Genomic DNA, 23635 nt, shown 5'->3' on the forward strand with positions numbered 1-23635 from the left:
GGGGGGGGGAGGGTCACCCTAGGGTCTGTCTACCACAATGCCATGGAACTAAAGTACTTCAGGGAGGAACTATATTTAGATATGAATGATTTTTATTATTCTTCTGGGGTCTAGTTGTTTTAAAATAAGCTTATAATTCTCTAAATAAGTCAATTTTAATTCTCTTGGTATTAAAAAAAAAAGCCATATAGTAATTCTCGGGCAAGGCCTCAGAAATTATAAGACCCAGGAGGGTAAAGAAGATAAGTAGGAGAGAGAAATAATGACCTCAAGCACAGTCAAGAAACCAAAATTCCAAAAATGTACGTATTGCTATTTGATGGTTTGTGTTTGCTTGTTTTGTGATTTATTTTGCTTTGATTTTCCAACAATATTTGGAGCTACATGTGTTGCATCTGTCTCTCTTCAAGGTTGGCTGTTATTGCTGATTTCAACAGTTCAGAGAATTACCCTCTATCTTCTTCAGTCAGTTCCCTTTGCATAACACCTAAATCCTCTAAAGAATTAGCCTGCTTTTGACTTCAGAACTTGAACGCAGGGATGTAGCTTGCCATCTGTCCTAAACTTTTTAAGTAACTTATTGCCAAGACAAATGTGGATTGTAGGCAACAACCTGGGACATTTCTGGTCTCAGAACAGGAAAAATAAAGGAACCCTTAAGTATTATTTTAAGTACTTTGTTTGTTAGCAGTGTTTGTGGTGAATGAAAAATTGATCCTTGGTTGTGTGTGAAATAGAGAAGTGATCTGCATGCCAATGGCCAATAGACTTCAGAGACTTCACAGTTCTGAAACTGAGATTTATGAACATCTGCTTTTCCCCCATAAATTTAAATATAGATTTCATCCTTTGAAACCTGCAAAACTCCCAGGTGCTTCTTCAGTCTTTATCTTGGGAACATGCTTTAAAAAAAAATGGTATTAAATGTTAGCAACTCAAAATACTATATTCAGCATGTTGAGGCTCCAAGATGTCTAATGCCAGAACACAAGCCATAATAGTCTTAATAAAGAATGCTGAAAAGTATTTCTTTCTAGTCCCAGTTTATGCCTTTCATAATTCCACAAATATTTATTTCATGCTTGCTTATGGGGTAGGCATTTTTAGCGCTGAGATCATAGCAGCCAATATAACAGAGAAAATCCCTGCCTTCATTGTGTTTATGTTCCAGTGAGTGTAAATGTTCTCTTAAAAGAATTCCCTTTAAATGTTCATAATACTTTCATATGGTTCATTGGAAAACTTTGCACTGGGCTTGCAAACCAATGTTAATCCATTCCTGATGTTGGACTAGATTCTGGGGATACAACTGTGAACAAAGTAGATCTTTATTCTCGCAGGGTTCTTAGGGTTTGGCATATTTCTCACCTCTGTTAAGAAACATAGGCCTGGGAAACAGGAGCTTTGGGGTAGAAACTGAGGAGCCACTTGCCCATTCTTTATTTTTGAGCCATCGTAAGCAGCACAAACAGTGCCTCCATCCTTTGGCTCTTGGGCTTACTAAGAGCTGTTACTATGGGTAGAAGATAAGAATGTGTGGACCAGAGGAAGGGGAATAAAATCACAACTCTGCAGAGGACAAACACATAAGTCAGCTAGGCACATGGAAGGCTAGCAAAGACATTAAATCCCTCTGAGGAAAGCAAGCTTTTAAGAGCGCAGTTCTGACCACCCTGTAGCAGAGGACACAAGGCATTTACATAATAGGAAAGCCTCAGGAGGACAGTAGAGCTATTTAATTTGGTTAGGCTAATAGTATTCCATCCATTTACAGTGTAATAGAACGTTTCTCCTCTGCCTCTTAAACAGGAACATATTGGCACGATGCCACAGGGCACATAAAACAGCGCCAGTCTTCTTGGTGTGTCCATTCAACTCAGCTTTTGGGAGGGGGAAAATTAATTAATTTACTGATAAGTAATTTAAGACATTATTTTCTATTAAAACCAATACAGCTGCGCCATGGAATATAATTCAGGATTTGCATATACCGTTAAGATAAAATATAAAACTAAAACAGTGCCGGAGCAAAGGGCTGAGGGATTAAGCCCTCTCCCATATTTCCCACCAGCCACCTACGAAGCCAACCTAACAAAAATAATGTTTTGATATGGATAATGGATCCTCAATTTTGTGCAAAGTGTAAATAACAGACAAACTCCCCTACAACTTTCCTATCAACCACGCTGTCCCTTGCGTACCCCTTCTTTTTAGAAATTCTGGAGTTCCCATTAGATGTAAGAAAATGTTGGACACCTTCAGGCCCCACCCCCGAGCCCTGGGGCCTAGCTCTGGGGCCCACGATCACTGTCCTCTGCATTTAAGAGAAGTCCCTTGGAAGGGTTTGAGATAGGTGCTCTTTTGCAAGATGGGCTCAGACAGGTTTTCTCAATGCTCCCTCCTTGTCCTTAGCACTGAGTCTGAGTACTGGCCATACTGCTCCCATATCCCTTTTTTCCAGTCTCTGAATGCTACGTAGCAGGCAGATCAGCTTATGTGCTTTGTGCTTTGTGTTCCTGGAACAGGATCTGGACCAGGTACAGCTCCATCTGGAAGAAGTGAGATTCTTTGATGTATTTGGCTTCAGCGAAGCAGCAGGAGCATGGCAATGCTTCATGTGCAACAACCCCGAGAAAGCGACCGGTGAGAGACCCCTCCCTTCCTCTTGCTGCTCAGAATCACTTGTGCCCCTGGGGTTTACAGGGACCTATGAGCCCTGCCATTCTAACTGGCCTTCTTCTTGCATGAACGTCCTAAGTTGTAATAATGCACAGAGGTATGCCTGGTGGCCTCTACCTCATGGTGAGAGAGGTATTTCCCCAGAGTGGGAGTGAGAGAAAGGGAAGATGTTGAAAGGGAGAGAAACATAAACCAGAAACGAGCAAGAGAAACAACACCTTATGTGTAGTCATCAAGAAAGTAGTACCGGCTATTTTGTCCTGAAAGCATTCATTTCAGTCCAGATGACCCTGAGGGTTAGTGAAAAAGAGGTGTTCTGTCAAAAATCTCAAAGAAAGGAGATGCCGCTAAAGGAGTGAGTGCATGCACAACCCTGTCATCTCGTGGTCACCCCTTACACTTTTAAAAAACATTTTTTTAATGTTTATTTATTTTCAAGAGAGAAAGAGACAGAGCATGAGTGGGGGAGGGGCAGAGAGAAGGAGACACAGAATCCGAAGCAGTCTCCAGACTGAGCTGTCAGCACAGAGCCCGACGTGGGGCTTGAACCCACACACCCTGAGATCATGACCTGAGCCAAAGTCGCACCCTTAACTGATTGAGCCCCCCAGGTGCCCTACCCCTTACACTTTTGCTTGTGATTCTGCTGTGAAACATTTCAAGAGTGAGGAATTAATTGAGGAATACCTTCCTAGCTGTTATTCACCCTTTCCCTCTGTTTCTGCTGCCCAAAGAATTTGGTCTACTGATTTTGCCTAAAAATAACAATTAGTGAATATAAGCCAAGCCCTGTGCTAAACATGTCAGCTATAGCTCATTAACATTTACAATGATCTTATCAGGTTGGTACTGATATTATCTCCATTTTACTTATGGGGAAACTGAGGTACAGAGCAATTTGATTAACTGAGGTCAGACAGGTAATATATTAATAGCAGCAGGTTTTGAACTCAGTCTGACTGCAGGGCCCATGCTCTTAACCACTCCACCATTCTGCCTTCCTGGTTACACTTGCTCCAATCTGACCAGTGGAGTTAGGTTGATAATAAGTCTGTTTTCACAAATTATGCTGTCCTTGGAGTATTTCATCACTCATTTGCCTTCTGAGGACAAAGAGTTCTCACCGCTGACAGTGCTCGAGAACTGCAGTTTCAACCAAGAGAACAACGATAAAACACTGCTGAGCCCAAAGCCACTTTGTAGATGAGCCACTCTCCAGAGAGCCACAGATTGCACCACCTGTACCCGTTCCTTTCGTTTTAGGATGTTGAGCATCTTAAAGATTACCCATTGTGGCAAGTCTATTTTCTTGCTAACTGCCGAGAAGTTAAGACTGAATGGAAGAAAGTCTGTTTATTTGGCCAGATGGAGCTGTGAGGGGCTCATGGAGAGGCACCAGCTGAATTGTATTCGCCCACGGAAAAGTTGTGGATGGAAGAGGCTGGCAGTGCAGGATGGCAGGCTTTGTGAGGCACAGATTGTTGGCTGATTACAGAGTCTGCACTGAGCTGATGCCAGAGTGAACACCCCAATTTTTAAAAAGTTAATTTGAGCAAATAAGGAATTGGGGAATTGAATGTCTCCATTATAAAACTTTCTCATTAGACCTTATTCCACCTATGGAAAACAGCATACAAGAAACTTTATTTGAGAGCATGGCGAAGTAGGGTGCTTATCCTAGATGGCTCTGAGAGACCCTTAAGAATTCTCATTCCAAGTAAGCTGAGTCCTTAGCTCAATAAGCATTTAATCATATCTGGCCAACGGAGGCCTCAGAAGAGGGGCTGGAAGTTAAAAACACAAAGTGTTCCTTTAATATATGCTTTCTCAAATTCTCTGCCATACACGTGAAAAGAACAGTTTGCACATTTACTCTTTCTTACTTGTGTTTCTCACAGTTAAATATAGACTGAGAACATATAGCAATAAAAATTCAAACAAGGCCAAATATTTTATAGCAGAACATATTGAATCAAAATGCTTGGCCCTAAAAACTTCAGTGTGCTTAGCTTTCTTTGTTCATTTCCTTTTGCTACATGAAAGGGGATGTGAGTCTGAGAGAAATCCTATGTTCAACTATTATTTTCACCAAAAACTCTTGATTCCCTGAAAAATGTATGTAAGTTGTTGATCTCATCTTATTTTTATGTAAGCATCTAGATTATACATTTCATAGAAATGAAAGGTCTAACATAATGCTGCCGACACATATTATTCATGGAGACAATATTTACATTCATGTTCTTAAATTTTAAAGATGATCGAGACATAGGAATAAATATTTTATTATTTTGTTATGCACAGCAAACATAGTACCCGAATCCTACTTTTCATTTACGTAATGTATGTTTGTTGTATTGGTTGAATGTCTTCTGCAGGCCAAGGCTTGGTATAAAATATGAGTAAGGTGCAATATCTCTGCTCTGAAGGGGTTCATAATCCAGTTAGGGCCAGAAGGCATATATGGAAAAGGCTAGCATACTTCCTTGTATGTTTATAGCAGGGAATGAATACTTGCTGAGTGAGTGAATGAATGAATAATATTTGGAGATGACAAAATCAAATATGCCTCAAATATTAAAGTAAGATGTTTCAAGATTGTGATTATGTATTAATCAAATCAAATACATCACTATAGCATACCCAGTGCATTGTAAATCTGGTAAATGAAGATGGGGCTTCTTTCCTCCCTGAGGTAAGTCAATATATAAAAAACAAATAGCCCCCAGCTTAGCCCCTGACAGACTGTACCTGAGTCTTGTTACTGCTCTGGATTTAATCAATGCCCTCAGAGTCCAGATTCCCCTCACGGGGTTCAACCTCTGAGAGGATGGGTTTAAAGAAGTAGGATAGGGGAGCCTAAGACAAAAGAAATTTTTTAAAAAACTGTATTATTTTTTAAGTACTGACAAATGGTAAAATAATTGCTGTCAAGTATTCATTGTTCCAATATAAAACAAAAAGTGCTGTTTAACATCTCCATAAATGAGAAATAAAACATGAGGCATTTATAAAATTTCAATTAGACATCAGGAAAGACATCCTAAAATATAAATCCTCCTTAACAGTATGTAGACCAAACTAGAGGACCCATTCAGAAATTGACAGCAAATCATCTGGCTTACATGGTCACCTAAGTACATTCCCTTTTTCAGATTAAAGTCTTATCGCCCACCAGCACTCCTAGCAACATACAGACATTCACAGGCATTTAATATCTGATAGTCAGTAAAATATACTTTGAATCCATTAGATGCAGATAAACTTAGAAAAAACTGAATGCTACAGTAGTCTAAAGTCTAAAAATGAAATTGTTATAATTGCTGTCATTTATCATACCAACAATGAGCTGAGTATTTTTCTTATTATTATTGACTCCATTTTACAGATGAGGAGGCTGAAACACAAAGAGGTCAAGTAATTTTCCCAAGGTCACATAGCCACCAAGTGGTAGAACCAAGATTCAGTGCAGCCTAATTCCTGAACCTGAGATTTCAACCTCTTAGGCAAATCCAAATTGAGGACATTGAGTATTGGAAATTCCAATTATATTCCAAGTATATTCCCATTCCAAGTATTGGAAATTCTACAGTGTTATAATATCTACCTCTCTGATGACTTATTCCACTTAAAGAAGAACAAGGGCTTTGTTATGATAATGTGTGGGAAATCATCACATGCAGGAAATACGTACGTAGAAGCTATTTCCAATCCTTCCAATTGCTGACTCAGTTTCTGATAATCATTTTATAAAAGTACAGAATAGACGATTAGAAAATCACTGTAATAACTCGAGTCCTCTGAGATTTGCCTGGTGGTGTTTATTGCCAATCCTATTACTACACATGAATGAGAGAATAGAGATTGAGCAAGTGGATAGAACAGAACAGAACTTACTTCTGGAAAACCAAGCAAATCCCCTTTATCAGTTGCCCTCATGTCTTGGAACTGCTAGTGCATGTTAGCAGTAACAGTTAGTCAGCATCATCCTGGAACACATCTGGCTTCAGTCACATTTGTTAAAAGGAGGAGGAAGGACTAGATCGTGACTTTCACTCTTATTTCTCAAGACACGTGGGATGCCTATGTTCTTACACCCTAGAAAAAATAACTTAGAGACATCTCGGTTTTGGCATTCGTGTCCTCCTCTATAAATCTGAGCACTCCCCAGTGTGATTACTCTCTTAGTCACTAGATATTTAGATGTTGAATGTGATCATCTGTAAGAGGTCTCCTTAGGTTATAAAAGAAAATGAAAGCATTTTTTTTAGACAGCCTTCTATCACGATTCCTCTTTAGAACGTGATTTCAAATATTTGTGCTATAGAAGCAGGCTCCATTATACGGGCAAATGGAGATGGTTGCAAAATGATATGAAGAAAAGAAAGAGCTCTCCCAGGAGATTTTCTTCACACACCGCAAACTGGTAATAGCCATTGTGTCTCTCCTTTGCCGGACACCTTCAGTGTGGGCTAGATAACTTTCCACTCCAAATACCAATGTGAAAATGGGCTCAATGGCCTCTGAGGACCCAATCTATGGGTCACAAATACCTCTGTGAGTCCATTAGTATGGAAACATTGAATGTCATTATCAACTTTCACAGTAATTTGAAGGTAACAAAAAAGAAAACTCCATTTTGGATTTATGTAGTGGCTAGGTTTGCCCTGTGATGCCTTCCCTCCTACTATGTATGTTAGAATATTGCCTTATGTCCTACACATGGGTAGAGTCCCAAAAGTAGGACAGTGCTTATGTAGGATAACCTCACATTTTCACATTTACCTACTGTTAGAGACTACTGAATATGCATTCACTGCATAAAATTGAACGCCAGCTTGTTGTTTGAAGATACTTTCAATTATTTAATGACAAAATAAATACATACATAGTGACTCAGATTAATTATTATCCTGAAATCTTTTTTCTTTTCCCTCTCTTCCCATTTTCCTGTTCTATGCCTTTCTGACACGGGCATGCCTCTCTCTTTTAAACCTTCCCACACACTCACAGCTCACTTGCTCTCTCTCTCTCTCTCTCTCTCTCTCTCTCTCTCACACACACACACACACACACACGGAAACACCACTACCCCCAGATAATAAATTCCTCTCCTCTGTTCTTTCTATTCTCCCACACTTCAGCACACACAGCATGTTGCTACTAATCTTCCCTGACTGGACAGTGAACAGGAGAAGAGGAAGTATGGGTTATTCATCTTTCTATGCCCTACACAGTACTCAGTACCCAGTACATAGTAGTGTTTAACAAGCATTTGATGTATGGATACCAAGTAATTCGTGGATTATGTAAATGATAGAGTGAGTGTGGAAGATTTGTTTTGAAATGCAACTTTAAAATCCAATACCTTCTTAAAATTAAATAGACACTGAACTGAAACCTTAAAGTAGCAACTTTTGCAAAATAAATCTTTATAAGAAGAAAATGTTGCTGTGCACAGGATTTTAACATCCTATGGATACCCAATTTCAATATTTTACTAAGAGGTTTCAATACACACATGTACACAGAGTCCATAGTAAACGCGCTAAGAACATGTCAGCCTCGATGGGAAATAAACTAAGCTCAGTAACCTAGCACCCTTCAGGGGCTAATTTCTATTCTTTATCTCTCGTCACTTTCCTGATCCTTCTGCCTTATCATATGGGGTTAACAATCTTATCCTGACATAGGGTAAAAGCGTCTGATGGCCTTATACTTGTAGCCAAGCATTAGTCAGCCCATGGTTCTCCACAAACAAATCATCACACATGGGAATGTGTCCTTTTCACTTGGAGAATAAGCTGAGTCAAGCCAGTCTATGGAGCAGAAGCATGCTTTCAAAAGGCAGACTAAAAGGAGTAAACCAGTCTCTTATCACTACACCACCTTAAGATAACATTGATTTAAAGAACTTTTATGTAGTTCTAAAATAAAGCGCTTAAAATATTTCAGGAGAGCTGTGGCCATCACCTTGCAGAGTAATCCTAACGTTTTGTTCACCTATATAACTAACGTTAGGAAAGGAAAGAAATGTGTTTTTCAGCCACAAACTCATCTATGTAAATGACATATAGGTGCCTTTAGCAGCCACAGAGAATAAAGTCATCCAATATCTCAAGAGGATGGTAATATTTGCATAGGTGGGATCTCATCCTTCCTACCTTCTCCTATAGATTACCCTCTTCCCTATTCAGTTTCTTCCTCCCAATTGATTCCTCCCATTGGCTTTTAAACACACTCATGTGGCTTATCCTTTCCTTTTCCTCCACCTACTGCTCTACCTCTCATCCTCTCTTTATTTGTTTTTAGTAATAATAAGAATAGCATGGGGCACCTGGGCGGCTCAGTCAGTTGAGCGGCCGACTTCGGCTCAGGTCATGATCTCAGGGTTTGTGAGTTCAAGCCCCGCATCGGGCTCTGTGCTGACAGCTCAGTCTTCTGATTCTGTGTCTCCCTCTCTCTCTGCCCCTCCTCCACTCGTGCTCTGTCTCTGTCTTATTATGCCCAGAATTCGTGATCCCCAAAGACCACCAGGAAGCCGAGTCCGATGCAAAAGCAAAGAGCCTTTATTCGAGCTAGCTCGAGCTCAATACCCTACTGCACCGACGCAGCGGTGAGATACCTGGGAGAGAGAGCGAATTCCAAAAGCACAAAGGTTTTATTGGGGTCTAGGGGCAGTTGGTGAGGTAATGGCTGTGGCCTCAGCTGATTGGCTGGGGAAGGGTCGGAGTCCTGTTACGCAGGTCGCCGGGCATGTTTTGATTGGGAAGTTTGAATGGGTGAGTGGGAGGTTACTCAAGGGGAGGAGGCATGGTCAAGGTGGAGGACACAGAACAAGATGGAGTAGGCCGGGGTAGGTCCGCCCTTTCATTCCCCCTTTGTCATGTAGCTTACGGACCCAATCATGGGACCGGCTGCATTTATGGTGACAAGGAGAACAGAGTTTGGAGGTTTACGCAAAGTTCTGGGAACCAAGTGTCCCTGGGGTGGCTCTGGGAGGTCTGATTAAGTATTGTCCCCAAGCTGGTGTCTATGATCTGCCAGGTGATGTTTTGGGGGGCGTGGGGACTCCTGGCAGCATGAGCAATGACAAGCAGAGTTAACAGAGTTACCAATATTAGGTGGGCCGAATGCGCTGTAGCTTGAGCTTGAGTGGGTTGTGTTGGTCCCAATTGACAGCCCATAGCGTGACGAAGTCCTTCCAGATCAAGGAGGGGTCTGCTGGCCAAATGTGGGTGTGATGGACCCAGGTCGTGATGCCGTCTACTTTGAGAGCGGTGGGGGTTGTCAGCACCACGATGTAGGGTCCCTTCCAGCGCGGCTCGAGGGTCTCTCGGTGGTGCCTCTTGACGTAGACCCAGTCTCCTGGCCTGTACTGATGAGGTATCGGGGTCGGGCCAGCCTCGTAGATGGCACGGAGGCACGGCCAAATGTCCTCGTGCGCCCTCTGGAGCCCTCTCAAGGAAAGAAAAAGTTCTTGATCTTTAAACTCCGCAAGAAGTTCAGCTCAAAGGTTGGGAATAATAGGGGGTGGCCTGCCAAACATGATCTCGTAGGGAGTAAAACCCAAGGTGTAAGGAGTGTTCCTAACCCGGTAAAGGGCATACGGTAGGAGAGTCACCCAGTCCCCGCCAGTCTCCATGGTTAATTTCGTAAGGGTCTCTTTTAGGGTTCTATTCATTCTTTCTACTTGTCCTGAGCTCTGGGGCCTATAAGCACAATGTAATTTCCAGTTTGCCCCCACCGCCTTGGCTACTGCCTGTGTTATCTGTGAGATAAAAGCTGGTCCATTGTCTGATCCTACCATGGCAGGAAAACCATACCTGGGTAAGATGTCTTCTAGTAGCTTCTTAGCCACCGTCTGAGCCGTTTCATGCTTGGTTGGGTATGCCTCCACCCAGCCAGAGAAGGTGTCTGTAAATACTAAAAGATATTTATAACCATACTTTCCTGGTTTGACTTCAGTGAAGTCGACTTCCCATTGGGCTCCTGGTCTGGTGCCTCTGAGCCTGGTTCCTTTTTTTTATTTGAGGTGGCTCTCACGTTGGTGAGTTGGCAGGTCTTGCAGGCAGATACAGCTTGCTCTATTTTGGTGTCCTGTTGGTGAATCTTGATTCTGGCATGTCGGATTAAGTCTTTTAATTTTCGGGCCCCCATGTGAGTAGACTGATGCATGTGCTCTAATACTGAGACTCCAAGCCGGTCTGGCAGCACGAGCTCCTTGTTAGGTGTATACCACCATCCCTTTATCTCCTGGGCCATGGGGAGTTTCTTGATCCGCTGTAACTCCTCCTGGGAGTATTTGGGCTGGTCTGGTAAAACTGGGTCTCCCGGGTCCGGTAGTTGTATGGTCATGGTGGGGACTGAAGTAAGGGCTACTGCCTTGGCTGCCTGTTCAGCCTTTCGATTACCTCAGCTTTTTGGTGCCCTTGGCAGTGGATAATGGCTACCTTGGCAGGAAGCCATAAGGCTGTAAGCAGGTTAAGTATCTCCTGCTTATTTTTTATAGTCCGTCCTTCTGCCGTCAGTAACCCTCTCTCCTGATAAATTGCCCCATGAATATGAGCTGTGGCAAACGCATAACGGCTGTCTGTGTAGATGTTAAGCCGTTTTCCAGCTCCCAGCATCAGCGCCTTGGTGAGGGCTATGAGCTCCGCTCGCTGGGCTGACATTCCGGAGGGTAGAGCCTCTGCCCATACGGTGTCCGTTTCGGTGACCACCGCTGCACCCGCATACCTGTGTCCGTCTCACACAAAGCTGCTGCCATCAGTGAACCAAGTAGCCTCGGCATCCAGGAGGGATCGGTCAGGTCCGTCCGGAATCCATGTACTTGTTCCAGGATTCCCACACAGTCATGTAGTGGAGCAGGGCCCACTAGGTCAGGGTCAGGGTCGGGCAGGGTCGGGCAGCAGGGTTGCAGGATTGAGGGCTGCACTGGGGTGGAACCACACTCATGGAGGGTTGAGTAGGAGGCTCTGGTAATGAGTCATACATGTGTTACTCCTCCATCTATCAGGAGGCTGTTTCAGGACCCCTTCAATAGTGTGTGGGGTCATGATCCAGATTTCCTGTCCTAGGGTCAGTTTGTCAACGTCCTTGACTAGGAGTGCTGTCGCCGCAATAATTCTTAGGCATGGCGGTCACCCGGCAGCCACTGGGTCTAGTTTCTTGGACAGGTAAGCCACTGGGCAGTTCCAAGGGCCTAAGGCTTGAGTTAGAACCCCTTTTGCTATTCCCTTATGTTCGTCTACAAAGAGGTGGAAGGGCTTCGTAATGTCTGGTAGGCCCAGGGCTGGGGCACTTAGGAGGGCCTTTTTTAACTGATTAAAGGCAGTTTCTTCTTTTTCAGCCCATTTAAATGTTTTCCCCACTTTGGTAGCTTCATATAGGGGCCTGGCGATCTCAGCAAAACCTGGAACCCAGAGGCGGCAGTAGCCGGCTGATCCTAGGAATTCCCTTACTTCGGGAGGTGGGAGTAGGGATCTTTAGGACAGTCTCTTTTCTGGCATCTGATAACCGCCGCTGTCTGCCCTCCAGGATATATCCCAGGTAACTTACCCTCTCCCTGCATATCTGAGCCTTCTTCGCAGATGCCCGGTACCCTAAGGCCCCCAGGGTAGCCAGCAGGTCCTGGGTCCCTAGCTCACAGTCTTTGGCCGTGTAGGCAGCAATCAGGATGTCATCTACGTACTGTAGGACGGTGAGGCCAGGGTGCTCCCTTCTGTACTCACCCAGGTCCTCGTGTAGTGCCTCGTCGAAGATGGTGGGCGAATTTTTGAATCCCTGAGGCAGCCGTGTCCAGGTGGGTTGCCCACTGTAGCCCTCCTCCGGATCATGCCACTCAAAGGCGAACAAGGGTTGGCTCTGGGGTGCCAGCGGCAGACTGAAGAAGGCATCCTTTAAATCTAGTACAGTATACCAGACCCTGGAGGGCGCCAAGGAGCTCAAGAGGGTATGTGGGTTGGGAACAGTTGGATGTATGTCCGTGACCCCCTTATTTACTTCCCGGAGGTCTTGTACCGGTCGGTAGTCATTTGTGTGAGGCTTTTTGACCGGCAGTAGGGGGGGGTGTTCCAGGGAGACTGGCAAGGAACTAGTATCCCTAGGCTTCGTAGTCTCCGGATGTGTGGCTCGATCCCCTTCCCGGCCTCCTGAGACATGGGGTATTGTTTGATCCTTACCGGACTCTCTCCTGGCTTGAGCTCTACCAGGACCGGGGTCCTGTGAGCGGCAAGTCTTATCCACCACCACCCCCCCCCCACCCCCGCGTCTCTGCCCAAACCAAGGGGAATTCTTGTAGCCATCTGTCTATATTATCCTCTCTCGGGAGCGCCTCCTGGTGGAGGCAGTATTCATCCTCCAGTTTCATGGTCAGGACCTGGATGGGGTGGCCCTTGCCATCGGTGACCTGAGGCCCCCCCTTGTCTGAAAGTTATGTGAGCTCCAATCTTGGTCAGTAAGTCCCGTCCTAACAGCGGGTAGGAGCATTCTGGTATTACCATAAAGGAGTGGGATACCCGGCCCGTTCCCAAATCTACTGTTCTTCGGGCAGTCCATGAATACTGGCTCATACCAGTCGTCCCTTGTACCCAGGACTTCTTGCTGGCTAGTTTTCCTTGTGGGGTGCAGAGAACCAAATGTTGTGCTCCGGTGTCGACAAGGAAGTCAACAGGGGTCCCCTCCACTTTAAGAGTTACCCTGGGTTCGGGGAGAGGGTCCGAACCCCGACTCCCCTAATCGCTTAGTTCATCTAGCTCTAGGACTTTTACTCAATCAGTCTTGCTTCCCTTCCCGCCGGCCCATTTCGGACAATCTCAGGCCCAATGCCCTATCTCCTTGCAGTATGTGCACTGATCTTTCTGCAGCCTCTGCTTCCCCCCCCCCCCCCCCCCCCCGGCTTGGTGGTTCCTTTACCTTTTCTTGCGTCGTCTGCCAGCTGCCGGAGACGGCGGTCTCGTTCCTCAGGGAAGTCAGCAGTGGTAGCTAGTAGTATTCTGGCCAGGTCTCGAGTCTGCTTACTGCTGGCAGCTGCCATGGCGCGAGCCTGCTTGTCCTCAGGAGGCTCCCGGTTATTATATACCTTTTTGGCTACCACCAGTAAGTCCTGCAGACTTTTTTCTCCTAGTCTATATATTTTCTGTAATTTTCTCCTAATGTCTATGGCCGATTCGTTTACAAAGGCCATGATAACAGCTGCCTTGCTTTCCAGAGCCTCTGGATCCATGGGGGTATAGGTACGGAATGCCTCCATGATCCGTTCTAAAAAGGCAGTGGGAGATTCATCTTTTCCCTGTTGTACATTTCCTACCTTGGCCAAATTGGTTGGCTTTCTAGCAGCCATTCGGAGACCCCCCCATTAGAGTCTGGCAGTAGACCTGGAGACTCTCCTTACCTTCTGCCGTGTTGAAATCCCACTGGGGCCAAGTTAAGGGGAAGGAGGCATCTATCTGAGTCTGGTTGGTGGTGGGATTCCCGTCTGTGCCCGGAACTAGTTTTCAGGCCCCTTTGAGGATTCTTTCTCTTTCTTCAGTAGTGAACAGGACCTGCAAAAGCTGCTGGCAATCATCCCACGTGGGCTGATGGGTAAAAAGAACAGAGTCTAATAAATCGATAAGCCCTGCCGGTTTCTCGGAAAACTTGGGATTCTGAGCTTTCCAATTGTAGAGGTCACTAGTGGCGAAAGGCCAATAGTGATGGGGCTGATTCCCCTCCACGTCTGGGGGTCCGGTGGCTCTCAGGGCAGAATAGTGGAGTCGGTGGCAGAGGCGGATTGCTCCCTCCAAGCCCTTTGTCTGGTAAAGGGCGGGCGGATTCCCACTAGAGCGTTTCAGCCTCCCGCTCTCGGAACAGCGTCTGCCTCCCCCGGAGGGGGAGGATGGTGTTCTTCCTGCATCCTAGGGGGGTTATACGGGGGAGGAAAAATTAATTCTTCTTCAGTCCCCCCCCTGTAGGACAGGGTAGAGGGGTGTTGAAGGCTGGGTAAGACTTTTCTTGTTTTCCTTCTTCTTTGTCCCTTGCAAAGCAAGAATGGGTTTTGGCTCCAGAGGGAGTGGGGCTAGGAAGGGCTTAAGCCAAGAGGGTGGGTCTTCTACAAGGTCCTGCCAAGTGATAATGTAAGGGAGCTGATCAAGATGGCCCGTCTTAGGCCGAGAGATGATACTCCTGACTCGGTGGATGGTAGGGAGGTCGAAGGTCCCCTCTGGTGGCCATCCGACATTGAAAGTTGGCCACTCGCTAGAACAAAAAACCTGCCACCAGCCCTTTCAGACTTCCACACTGAGTTTGTTAGCTCTTCCCCTCACATCCTTAAAGTGATCAATCATAATACTTAGAGGAGTAGTCTGAGTCTGTCCCATAACGTCCATCCAGTAAGTCCACAGAACAAAACAGAGAAACACAAAAACAGACAAACAGAGGGCCCCTGGAAAGTCTTCCAACTCCGTGGAAGCAAAACTGAAAGCTAGCTTAGACCTTTGAGGGGATTCCATGTCCCTCCAAAACCGATGAGGGGATTCCACGTCCCTCCTAAACTGAAAGCTAGACAACAGCCTCACGCCGACCAGTGGGAGCGACCCACCTCATCTCAGACCTTTGAGGGGATTCCACGTCCCTCCAGAACCGATGAGGGGATTCCACGTCCCTCCAAAAGGGAGGATCGGAACGTCTTCCAAAACTCCCGGCCCGTGGTCCTCCAGTGCGTCCACTTAGACCGCATCGGGCACTACCAGAATCTCAGAAATGAGCTCACACAGAAAAGATGGAACGAACAGACACTAACCGTGGCCAGTCAGGCTCTCCGGGTCGGGGGTCCCTCGAGGATCTTGGGGATCCTGGGCCGAGCCCCCAAATGTTATGCCCAGAATTTGTGATCCCCAAAGACCACCAGGAAGCCGAGTCCGATGCAAAAGCAAAGAGCCTTATTCGACCTAGCTCGAGCTCAATCCCCTACTGCACCGACGCAGCGGTGAGATATCGAGGAGAAAGAGCGAGTTCCAAAAGCACAAAGGTTTTATTGGGGTCTAGGGGCAGTTGGTGAGGTAATGGCTGTGGCCTCAGCCAATGGCTGGGGAAGGGTCGGAGTCCTGTTACGCAGGTCACCGGGCATGTTTTGATTGGGAAGTTTGAATGGGTGAGTAGGAGGTTACTCAAGGGGAGGAGGCATGGTCAAGGTGGAGGACACAGAACAAGATGGAGTCGGCCGGCGTAGGTCCGCCCTTTCAGTCTCAGAATAAATAAACATTAAAATAAATAAATAAATAAAAATAAACATTGGAAAAAATTTTTTTAAAAATAATAAGAATAGCAGCCACCATTTATTGAATGTTTATTACGAACCAGCTCCATCTTAAGAAATTTACAGACAATACTTCATTTTTGGGGCTATTTATTTATAATTTAAATTCAAATTAATTATTAATTAAGCCATACAGTGTAGTCTTGGTTTCAGGAGTAGAAACTAGTGATTTCATCACTTACATATAGCACCCAGTTCGTGTCTCAACAAGTTCCCTCCTTGATGCCCATCACCCATTTAGCCCATCCCCCCCATCTACCTCCCCTCTATCAAACTCCCTTTGTTCTCTGTATTTAAGAGTCTCTTATGGTTTGCCTCTCCTCCTCTTTAAACAAAGGGAGGTGTCAATGTTCATTCTGCCTCTCTTTGCATCCTTCTCCATCTGACCTGACTCTACTCTGGCTTCTAAACCCATTGTCTCTGTGGACATTGGAGTTAGGCAAGTCTCTCGTGCACTGTGTATGCCACTGTCCTTGCGTTACTGCCTTTTCGCAGCACTCAATTCTGCTGACCAGTTGCTCCTTCTTCCAGCACCCTCTCTCTGTAACCGTGTGATGCAGCACTCTGGTCTCCCTCCTACTCTCCAGATACCCCTTCCCAGCCCCCTTTCTGGGCCCACCTTCCTCCATCCCCTATTCACTGCTGAGAGCCCTCTCCTCCTTGCTGTACACTCTCTCCCCAGCCAGTCTTTGCAGGGCCTGCAGCTTCAGCAGCCACTTCTATGAGACAACTCCCAAAGGAGTATCTGCAGTGCAGGCCTCTCCTCCCAACTCTGGATTTACATTTCCCACCACCTACTTGGCTGCTTCAAAGGCACCTCAGGCTCATTTCATTTGAATTAAATTCATGAGAAGTGTCTATTCATGTTTTCTGCCCATTTCTTCACTGGATTATTTGTTTTTCTGAGAAACTTAACGGGCGACCATGGGGGAGGGGAAGGAAAAAAAAAAGGTTAGAAAGGGAGGGGGCCAAAACATAACAGACTCTTAAAAACTGAGAACAAACTGAGGGTTGATGGGGGGTGGGAGGGAGGGGAGGGTGGGTGATGGGTATTGAGGAGGGCACCTGTTTGGATGAGCACTGGGTGTTGTATGGAAACCAATTTGACAATAAATTTCATATTTAAAAAAAAGAAAAAGAAAAAGAATTAAACTCATGATTATCCCTCCCTTGCCCCTGAAAAAAGTCTAGGTTTTCTTTTGGCATTTTCTATATGAGTAAACACAACATCAGTCATTCTGCCACACCAGTCAGAGACCCACTGCCCTCTTCCTACCTCCACCCAGTCCCTCACCCAGCATCATGGATTTGACCTTCTCAATGGCTCTCAACTCTGGCTACCTCTCTCCATCACACAGAGTAAGATACCATAACCTCTTACTTAAAATAATGGAAATAGCCTCCTAACTAAGCTACTCTGGACCTGCCAATCAGCCTCCCACACTGCAGCCAGAATGACATCTTCAAAACACAAATCTGACAGTGCCTCCCCCCCTTGAAACCTTACAACAGCCCACAGCTCTTAGCTTAAAGACCAAACTCTATAACATGCCTCTCATAGCCTCACATCCAATGGTAGTGCATAGTACCCATCCATTTCAGTCCCTAGCACACAATGCTCAATAAATATTTACCAAATAAGTGAACATCCAAAGTTTGTATCTTCTCAGAAAATGTTTGGTAAAATTTTTCTCAGGCAAATGGTGACAGAAAACAAATTAATGAATTCACAGTGATTCATTTTCAGAGACAAAGTATTCATATGATAACATTTCCAGTGTAATTTTCATATTAGATGTTTTCACTGAATAAACAGTATCTTCTTAAATAAGGTCTTTTCGAAAGCAATATGGGCAATCATTGTAATTAACAGAAAGTGATGTGTTGTGTGTGTGTTATATGTCTGGTCATGAGCATGAGCATGATGGTATGCATGTTATAGATAAAGCTTCCAATGCCAACATTGTAAAACTTCTTTTTTTGTCAAATGGTTTGAACCATAACAGATGGAACTTGTGTTAAATCATTCTACAAAAGCATTGTAGACAACACCTTAGGATCTTCTAATATACCAAGAATGTACAGGGAGCTAGGACAATAGCTAGGATGTGCTCAACTTGCACAACCCAAACCAGATGACAAGTATGTCATATCTCTTTTTCCCTGTGCAAGGAAAGCAGCTCTACAGTACACAGTGTGGGAAAGTACTCAACATTTACAACTGTCTAAAATCCTATGGCCAGGTTTGCCAGGAAGACCTATCCATGAGATCATATTAATAGAATAGCAGTGTGGGACCAACATAAGAAACATGTGTGGAACCCTTTCTTATTCAAAGCTCAATCCTGAAATTAAGCAATTATCTTCATTCATTTCCACCATCTCTGATCTTTTCCCATTGGTCTCTAGCAGTCATTACTAGGCAAGTCTGGGCCAGTCCTCACTGATAGCTTCCCATAAAAGGCACAAAGGTGATCGTGGTTACTGCGCACAACTACTGAACAGATTACCTTTTTATCAAGTGGCTTTAGAATTTTTGTTTCACTGATGATACAATAAATAAGCCAAATTCCACAGACATTGATGCTGAGCATTCTTTTTCTGTAACTCTATTGATTTAAGCCAAGGATATGCGTATTATCTTATACTGCTATCCTATTCTTTAATTTCATAAAAAGATCATAACAATTTTCTATTCATTATTGGTTTTGCAGTTTAACAATTCTGTGTATTCTATGACCTATTACTGTCATCTGCCATGAGGCTGCTATCATTTCCTAGAAGTTCTTGAGCTACATGAAAATCACCTGGGTATCTTGTTAAAAATGTAAGGTCCCTCACCCCACCCCAAAATTATGATTCAGTAGCTTTGGGTGGTACCTTGGGATGTGCATTTTAACAAGCCAGTGAATAATTCCAAGCCAGCGAATAATTCTGAAGGTGGCCTTCAGAATACAGTCTGGAAAATATTGTTCTACAGGCTTATAAAATAATAGTTCTGAGGCTTCTTTAGATCAATATTTCAGTGACTGGTAGAGAAGCCTAGAGAGCATACTATGTTCTGATGGGTATAAAATTATTAAGGAAGGAAGCCATTCAGTTACATGTGAAAATGTCATCAAAGAGCTGCTGTCAAATTGAGTTTTTTTGTCCTATTCTGGACTTCATAGCATCTTGTAGGATGTTTCAAAATCTATGCTGGATTATGCCTCCTCATTCATTCACTACTGATAAGTAAATATGGCACTCTAAAACACTGGCAGGATATTCACTAGAAACATACCATTTGTTACAATCCTTAGTGATTTCAAAAACCACAGATGCTCAGTTTACTAAATGTGGCTCCTATGCCCTCCTCATTTTAGTGCTTCTACCCCTCTTTAAGCATTTCCTCTATAATTATAGTTGGCTTTATCAGAACTGACACACACACACACACACACACACACACACACACACACACACGCAAATTAGTAAAACCACAGAAGGGAATTCAAGTAAATCTGAGACTCTCCGTGCATACAAAGAAATACCCCACAGACTGTATAGGAGTTGTAATTCCCAGAAGCAGTAATTTCAAGGGCAAGTTTTTAAAAAGATACTTTTTCTTAGTTCTTATTTAAAAGCTAAGTATTTGAGATGTATATATATTTTTTTCTTCCAGAAGTTGCCTTCTTTTAAAGGTATTTAACAATCAGGAAAGAATGATTGAGAATTCAAATATCACAAATTAAATTCATGGCAATCTCAGTTATGGGTTATTCCTGCACATCCAATGTTTTCAAGCAAAAGTTACATAAGCCAAAAAGCATACAGTATAATGGATTTCTGAGTCTGAATGGCAGTCACTTTGCAATGTGAATAGTAGTTATATGGGGGTTACCAACTACTGTCCTAAGAACAAGCAGGAAGTCTGGAAGAAAAGGGAGCAACCACAGATGATGTAGAAAACACTCCCAATGCAGCCCAATCCCTACTGGATTGGTTTCAAAATGGCAGTCTTGGTGAATAAATGAACTAGTTATACAAAAACAGAAGAGTTTACCTCCCTTTTGGGACTCTTTGAATTGCCTGTCACATCTTAAGTTCAAAGCCTAAAGTCCTTGAACCTTAAAAGTGTTCCCTGTCTCACTCTGAATTCTCTTGTTATTCCTAATGCCTTCATGTGGATTTTACTTCATTCTTGATTTGAGGGAGGGAGGCAGATTTTATCCTGGAACCATTAGGATATGGTATTTATAAAAAACCATCTGTTCATCATCACAATAAAAGGATGGTGATGATCATTTTATATTGATGATGATATCGTGATCATGATGATAGTAGCTACTATTTATTTATCCCTTACCATGTACCAGACATTCGGTTAAGGTTAGCCTTAAAGACACTTTTGTGTGCCTTTATTTATGATGGATGAAATCCACTTGGGAATGGATGGTGAACAGCAAAATACAAGCTGAATTTCAGACCCTCCTCACCACCTTGGCTGAGTGCTCTTGTGCAGTGAACAACCTGCACAGCCATTTGTGGTGGCCCTGTGGCTAAGCATTACAACTCTAGAGGATGAAGCTGAAGTTCAGTGAAGTAGCTTGCACAAGATCAGTCAGTTGTTAAGTAGCAGATTCTGAACTTCGGCTGAGGTCTGGCTCCAAAATCACTGTCCTTACCCCATAAACTATAGGCCTATATCAGAGAAACTTTTTGGTATAGCTCTGTATGATCTATTATAGTGGTGAGTAAACATGACATTCAACACGCTATGTTTAAATAAATTATAAATTGCTAACGACATATTCAGAATTGCAACAAACCTTAAAACAAGATGGAGACCTTGAAACACTGACCTCTAGTGCACTTGAGATAAAAGGGATTGTATGACTACAGAAATTATTATTTTTCATTATGTTCTATCACAAAGCATCAGATTCCATTTTGCACAATGTCCAAAGATCTTTAGGCTTAATCTTTCCCTGACTCTCACACCTCATCTCCTGCCCTCAAAGTCCCACCAGGCTTCCATCACATAGAATGAATTAGTTTCTAGTATGCATTGCATGACTCCTATCTAAGCCTTGCCCTTTTGCAAATAGCTTTGGCTTTTTGTTTTTTTCAGGATATCTTTTCTTCCTTTACCTTCCTTATTGTTATTTGTTCTTCAGAATTCAGCTCAGACACATTTATTCCAGATGAAGCTTTCCTGCTTCCTCTGCCCCGGTTAGGAGGTATCCCTCCAGTGTGTTCCAGTCTCCACTACCTCTGACTTTCAGTTACAGTTGACCACTAGGGACAAAGGCAGATGATCACAGGGAGGAAGCAGAGTGAGGTAGGGTTATTTGTTCCCACATTCCCCTCTGCTTGGTTGCTGCAGGCTGACTGTCCTGTGCCCAAGGCCACAGCTCATGACAAACAGTGTTCTCCATATAAGTTTCCCTCCAAGTCCTAACTGTTCTCTCCCCTTTCCTCTTCATGCAGAGGGTGTTATGCCTCCCCATGGTTCCTGGCCCCAGAGTACTATGGTGCTTTTCCTACACCTTGCCCACATCTGTGTAAATAGCCCCTTTATTAAGTCCTTCAATTACCCAGCTTGAGGTGTCCTCTATTTCCTGCTGAGACTCTTCTTGACATATAACTGATCCCATCTGGGGCCCAGGAGGCCTCATGCCTATGCTGGCTGGACCCACACAGGCTCTAGGCCCCTGCTTAGTTCTTAAGAAAAGCAAAGTCCTTTCTAACAAATATTCAAAAGGACCTTCAATTAAAGTCCAATATGACCTCACCATGACAGTTTGATACCCAATCTCTTTCCTGGATCTTACACCTAGAAAATCTTGAATTGCCTTCACACCCTCAGCCTTCCACATATGGCTTTCTTCCAAAGCAACAGTTTTATGAATTTGCTCATGTGTTCATGGATCTTTCCAGATTTTTAGGTTCTTTTCTTTTCATGTGCTTTCCCTTACACACCCTTCTTGTACCTCAGTCCTTTTCTGCCCTCTTCCTAGAATACCCTCTCTCCTTTCCTTAGCCAAGACCCAGCTGCCTGGTCACCTCCTCCCAGCCACAAGTAGAATTTCCTGACTTTGCGTATTGTAGTGCTTGATTTTTACCTCTCCAATGGCACTGTATAATTTGTAAAATGCTTTACCTCCACCTACAAGATGATAAATTCAAGCTCTCTCTGAGCTGAGCTTTGTAACTCCATCAGATCCAAACACAGTACTTTACAACTTATCTGTGAACAAAAGTATGTATGCGATGGCTGGATAGCTGATAGATAAACAGAGAGGTATTCTTTATTGCATTACCCTTTCTGCTGTAGGGCTTCTCAGCTTTAAGGTATCTGTCTGGCATTACTTCACTCTTAATCATCCACTTCATGCTGAGTAAGATTAGCATCTTCAAAATTCATTTTTTATCAACATAAATATCTTCAACTCTTGGTGCACAAAAGAAATATAGTTAATGTATAAACGTTTATATTGACCCTCAGAAAGACTTTTAAGTTGATAAACACAATAACAGTTTGGGTTCCAGTTGCACAAGAGAAATCAGTTTAATATCCCATAGCTATTCAGCCACTGACATTTAAAAAAAAGAACAAATCCGGGGTGCCTGGGTGGCTCAGTTTGTTAGGCAACTGACTTTGGCTCGGTTCATGATCTCACAGTTTGGGAGTTCACGCCCCATGTCGGGCTCTGTGCTGACAGCTCAGAGGCTGGAACCTACTTCAGATTCTGTCTCCCCCTCTCTCTACCCGTCCCTTGCTCATGCTCTGTGTCTCTCTGTCTCTCAATAATAAATAAACGTTAAAAAATTAAAAAAAAAAAAAAGAAAAAATCCAGGTTGGTAGATAATGTCTTAGCCACATTGTGGTGCTTTAAATGAAATAATGCATTAATTGGCAAGAAAGAAGATGATCCTGTGTGTGTTCCATGCAAACAAGAGAGTTTCGAATACATGATCGTTCTCTCATAGTCATATTCCACATGTTATTTTTCAAATCGAATATAAACACCCTTTGAAAGAGTTAATTCCCTGATTTGATCACAAAGAGTCAGTGTTATCATGAGAATTATTGCTTACAAGGACATGATATGGGCAATAGACCTAGTAAAATGACATACGACCTCTGGTGCATATGCCAGACATACTTGCAAAAAAAAAAATTAAGACGTGGGATAGTAGCAAAAAATTTTAAGTCTTTTCTTTTCTTTTTTTTTTTTTTTTTTGCCTTTTGAAACTATTATTAAGTTAATACTACAGCTACAAATAGCCTGGATTTTATGAAATTATCTGAAGCTGACTTTGATGCATAAATTTGGGCCCTAACATGAAGCTTGTTTAAAGTTCTGCTAACATTTCCTTCCTACAACCCTTTCCATGGACTTTTTCCCTGAGGTAGTTTTGGCTGGGCTACAATGAAAAGTCTCTGCTTAGTAGCACTTCTTGATAGTCCTCTATCCTTTTGTGCCCAAGTAAGCCTTTCATTTTGTCTTGAGTCTTTCATGATCATTATTGTTATATGGTCATTATGCAGGTCTGTGGGTATGATATGTTACCCACTCCATGTCTCAAACAATTCCTTCAGCTGTTTGCCAAGTGCTTCTTGCAAACTTTTGTCACACACTCTTCAAGTGCAACATTTGGATCTGCTGATAT

General features: G+C 43.6%; 2 protein-coding genes across 6 annotated transcripts in view; one reads left to right on the forward strand and one right to left on the reverse strand.

The window, feature by feature from the left end:
• VEPH1 (ventricular zone expressed PH domain containing 1) overlaps nt 1-23635 on the forward strand; it is a 245072-nt gene that overhangs the window by 206253 nt on the left and 15184 nt on the right. For all 5 annotated transcript variants that reach the window (XM_060639068.3, XM_060639066.3, XM_060639065.3 and 2 more), the window contains one exon: nt 2526-2643. In XM_060639068.3, the coding sequence (XP_060495051.2) occupies nt 2526-2643 (118 nt within the window). The remainder of the gene's footprint in view (nt 1-2525; nt 2644-23635) is intronic.
• LOC145715747 (uncharacterized) lies at nt 9092-21636 on the reverse strand. The gene is made up of 3 exons (XM_081796568.1): nt 21506-21636; nt 12241-12886; nt 9092-10791 (listed from the first exon to the last, which is right to left on the reverse strand). Exons 1-3 carry the CDS (start codon nt 21634-21636, stop codon nt 10606-10608), a joined length of 963 nt encoding a protein of 320 aa, XP_081652694.1. The 3' UTR covers nt 9092-10605.

The sequence above is a fragment of the Panthera onca genome, chromosome C2, assembly GCF_046562875.1.
Source record: "Panthera onca isolate mPanOnc1 chromosome C2, mPanOnc1 haplotype 2, whole genome shotgun sequence".
In the NCBI taxonomy this organism is placed as follows: Eukaryota; Metazoa; Chordata; class Mammalia; order Carnivora; family Felidae; genus Panthera; species Panthera onca.

Bases quoted from the DNA above. Each gene is read 5' to 3' on its own strand.
- LOC145715747 (XM_081796568.1), bottom strand. From the start codon at position 21,636: ATGAGGCCTCCTGGGCCCCAGATGGGATCAGTTATATGTCAAGAAGAG. The intron at 12,887-21,505 runs GTAGGAAAAGCA...CGGTCCTGGTAG, and splicing joins TACACAGATGTGGGCAAGGT to AGCTCAAGCCAGGAGAGAGT. The intron at 10,792-12,240 runs GTAAGTTACCTG...GCCAGAATCAAG, and splicing joins CTCAGATATGCAGGGAGAGG to ATTCACCAACAGGACACCAA.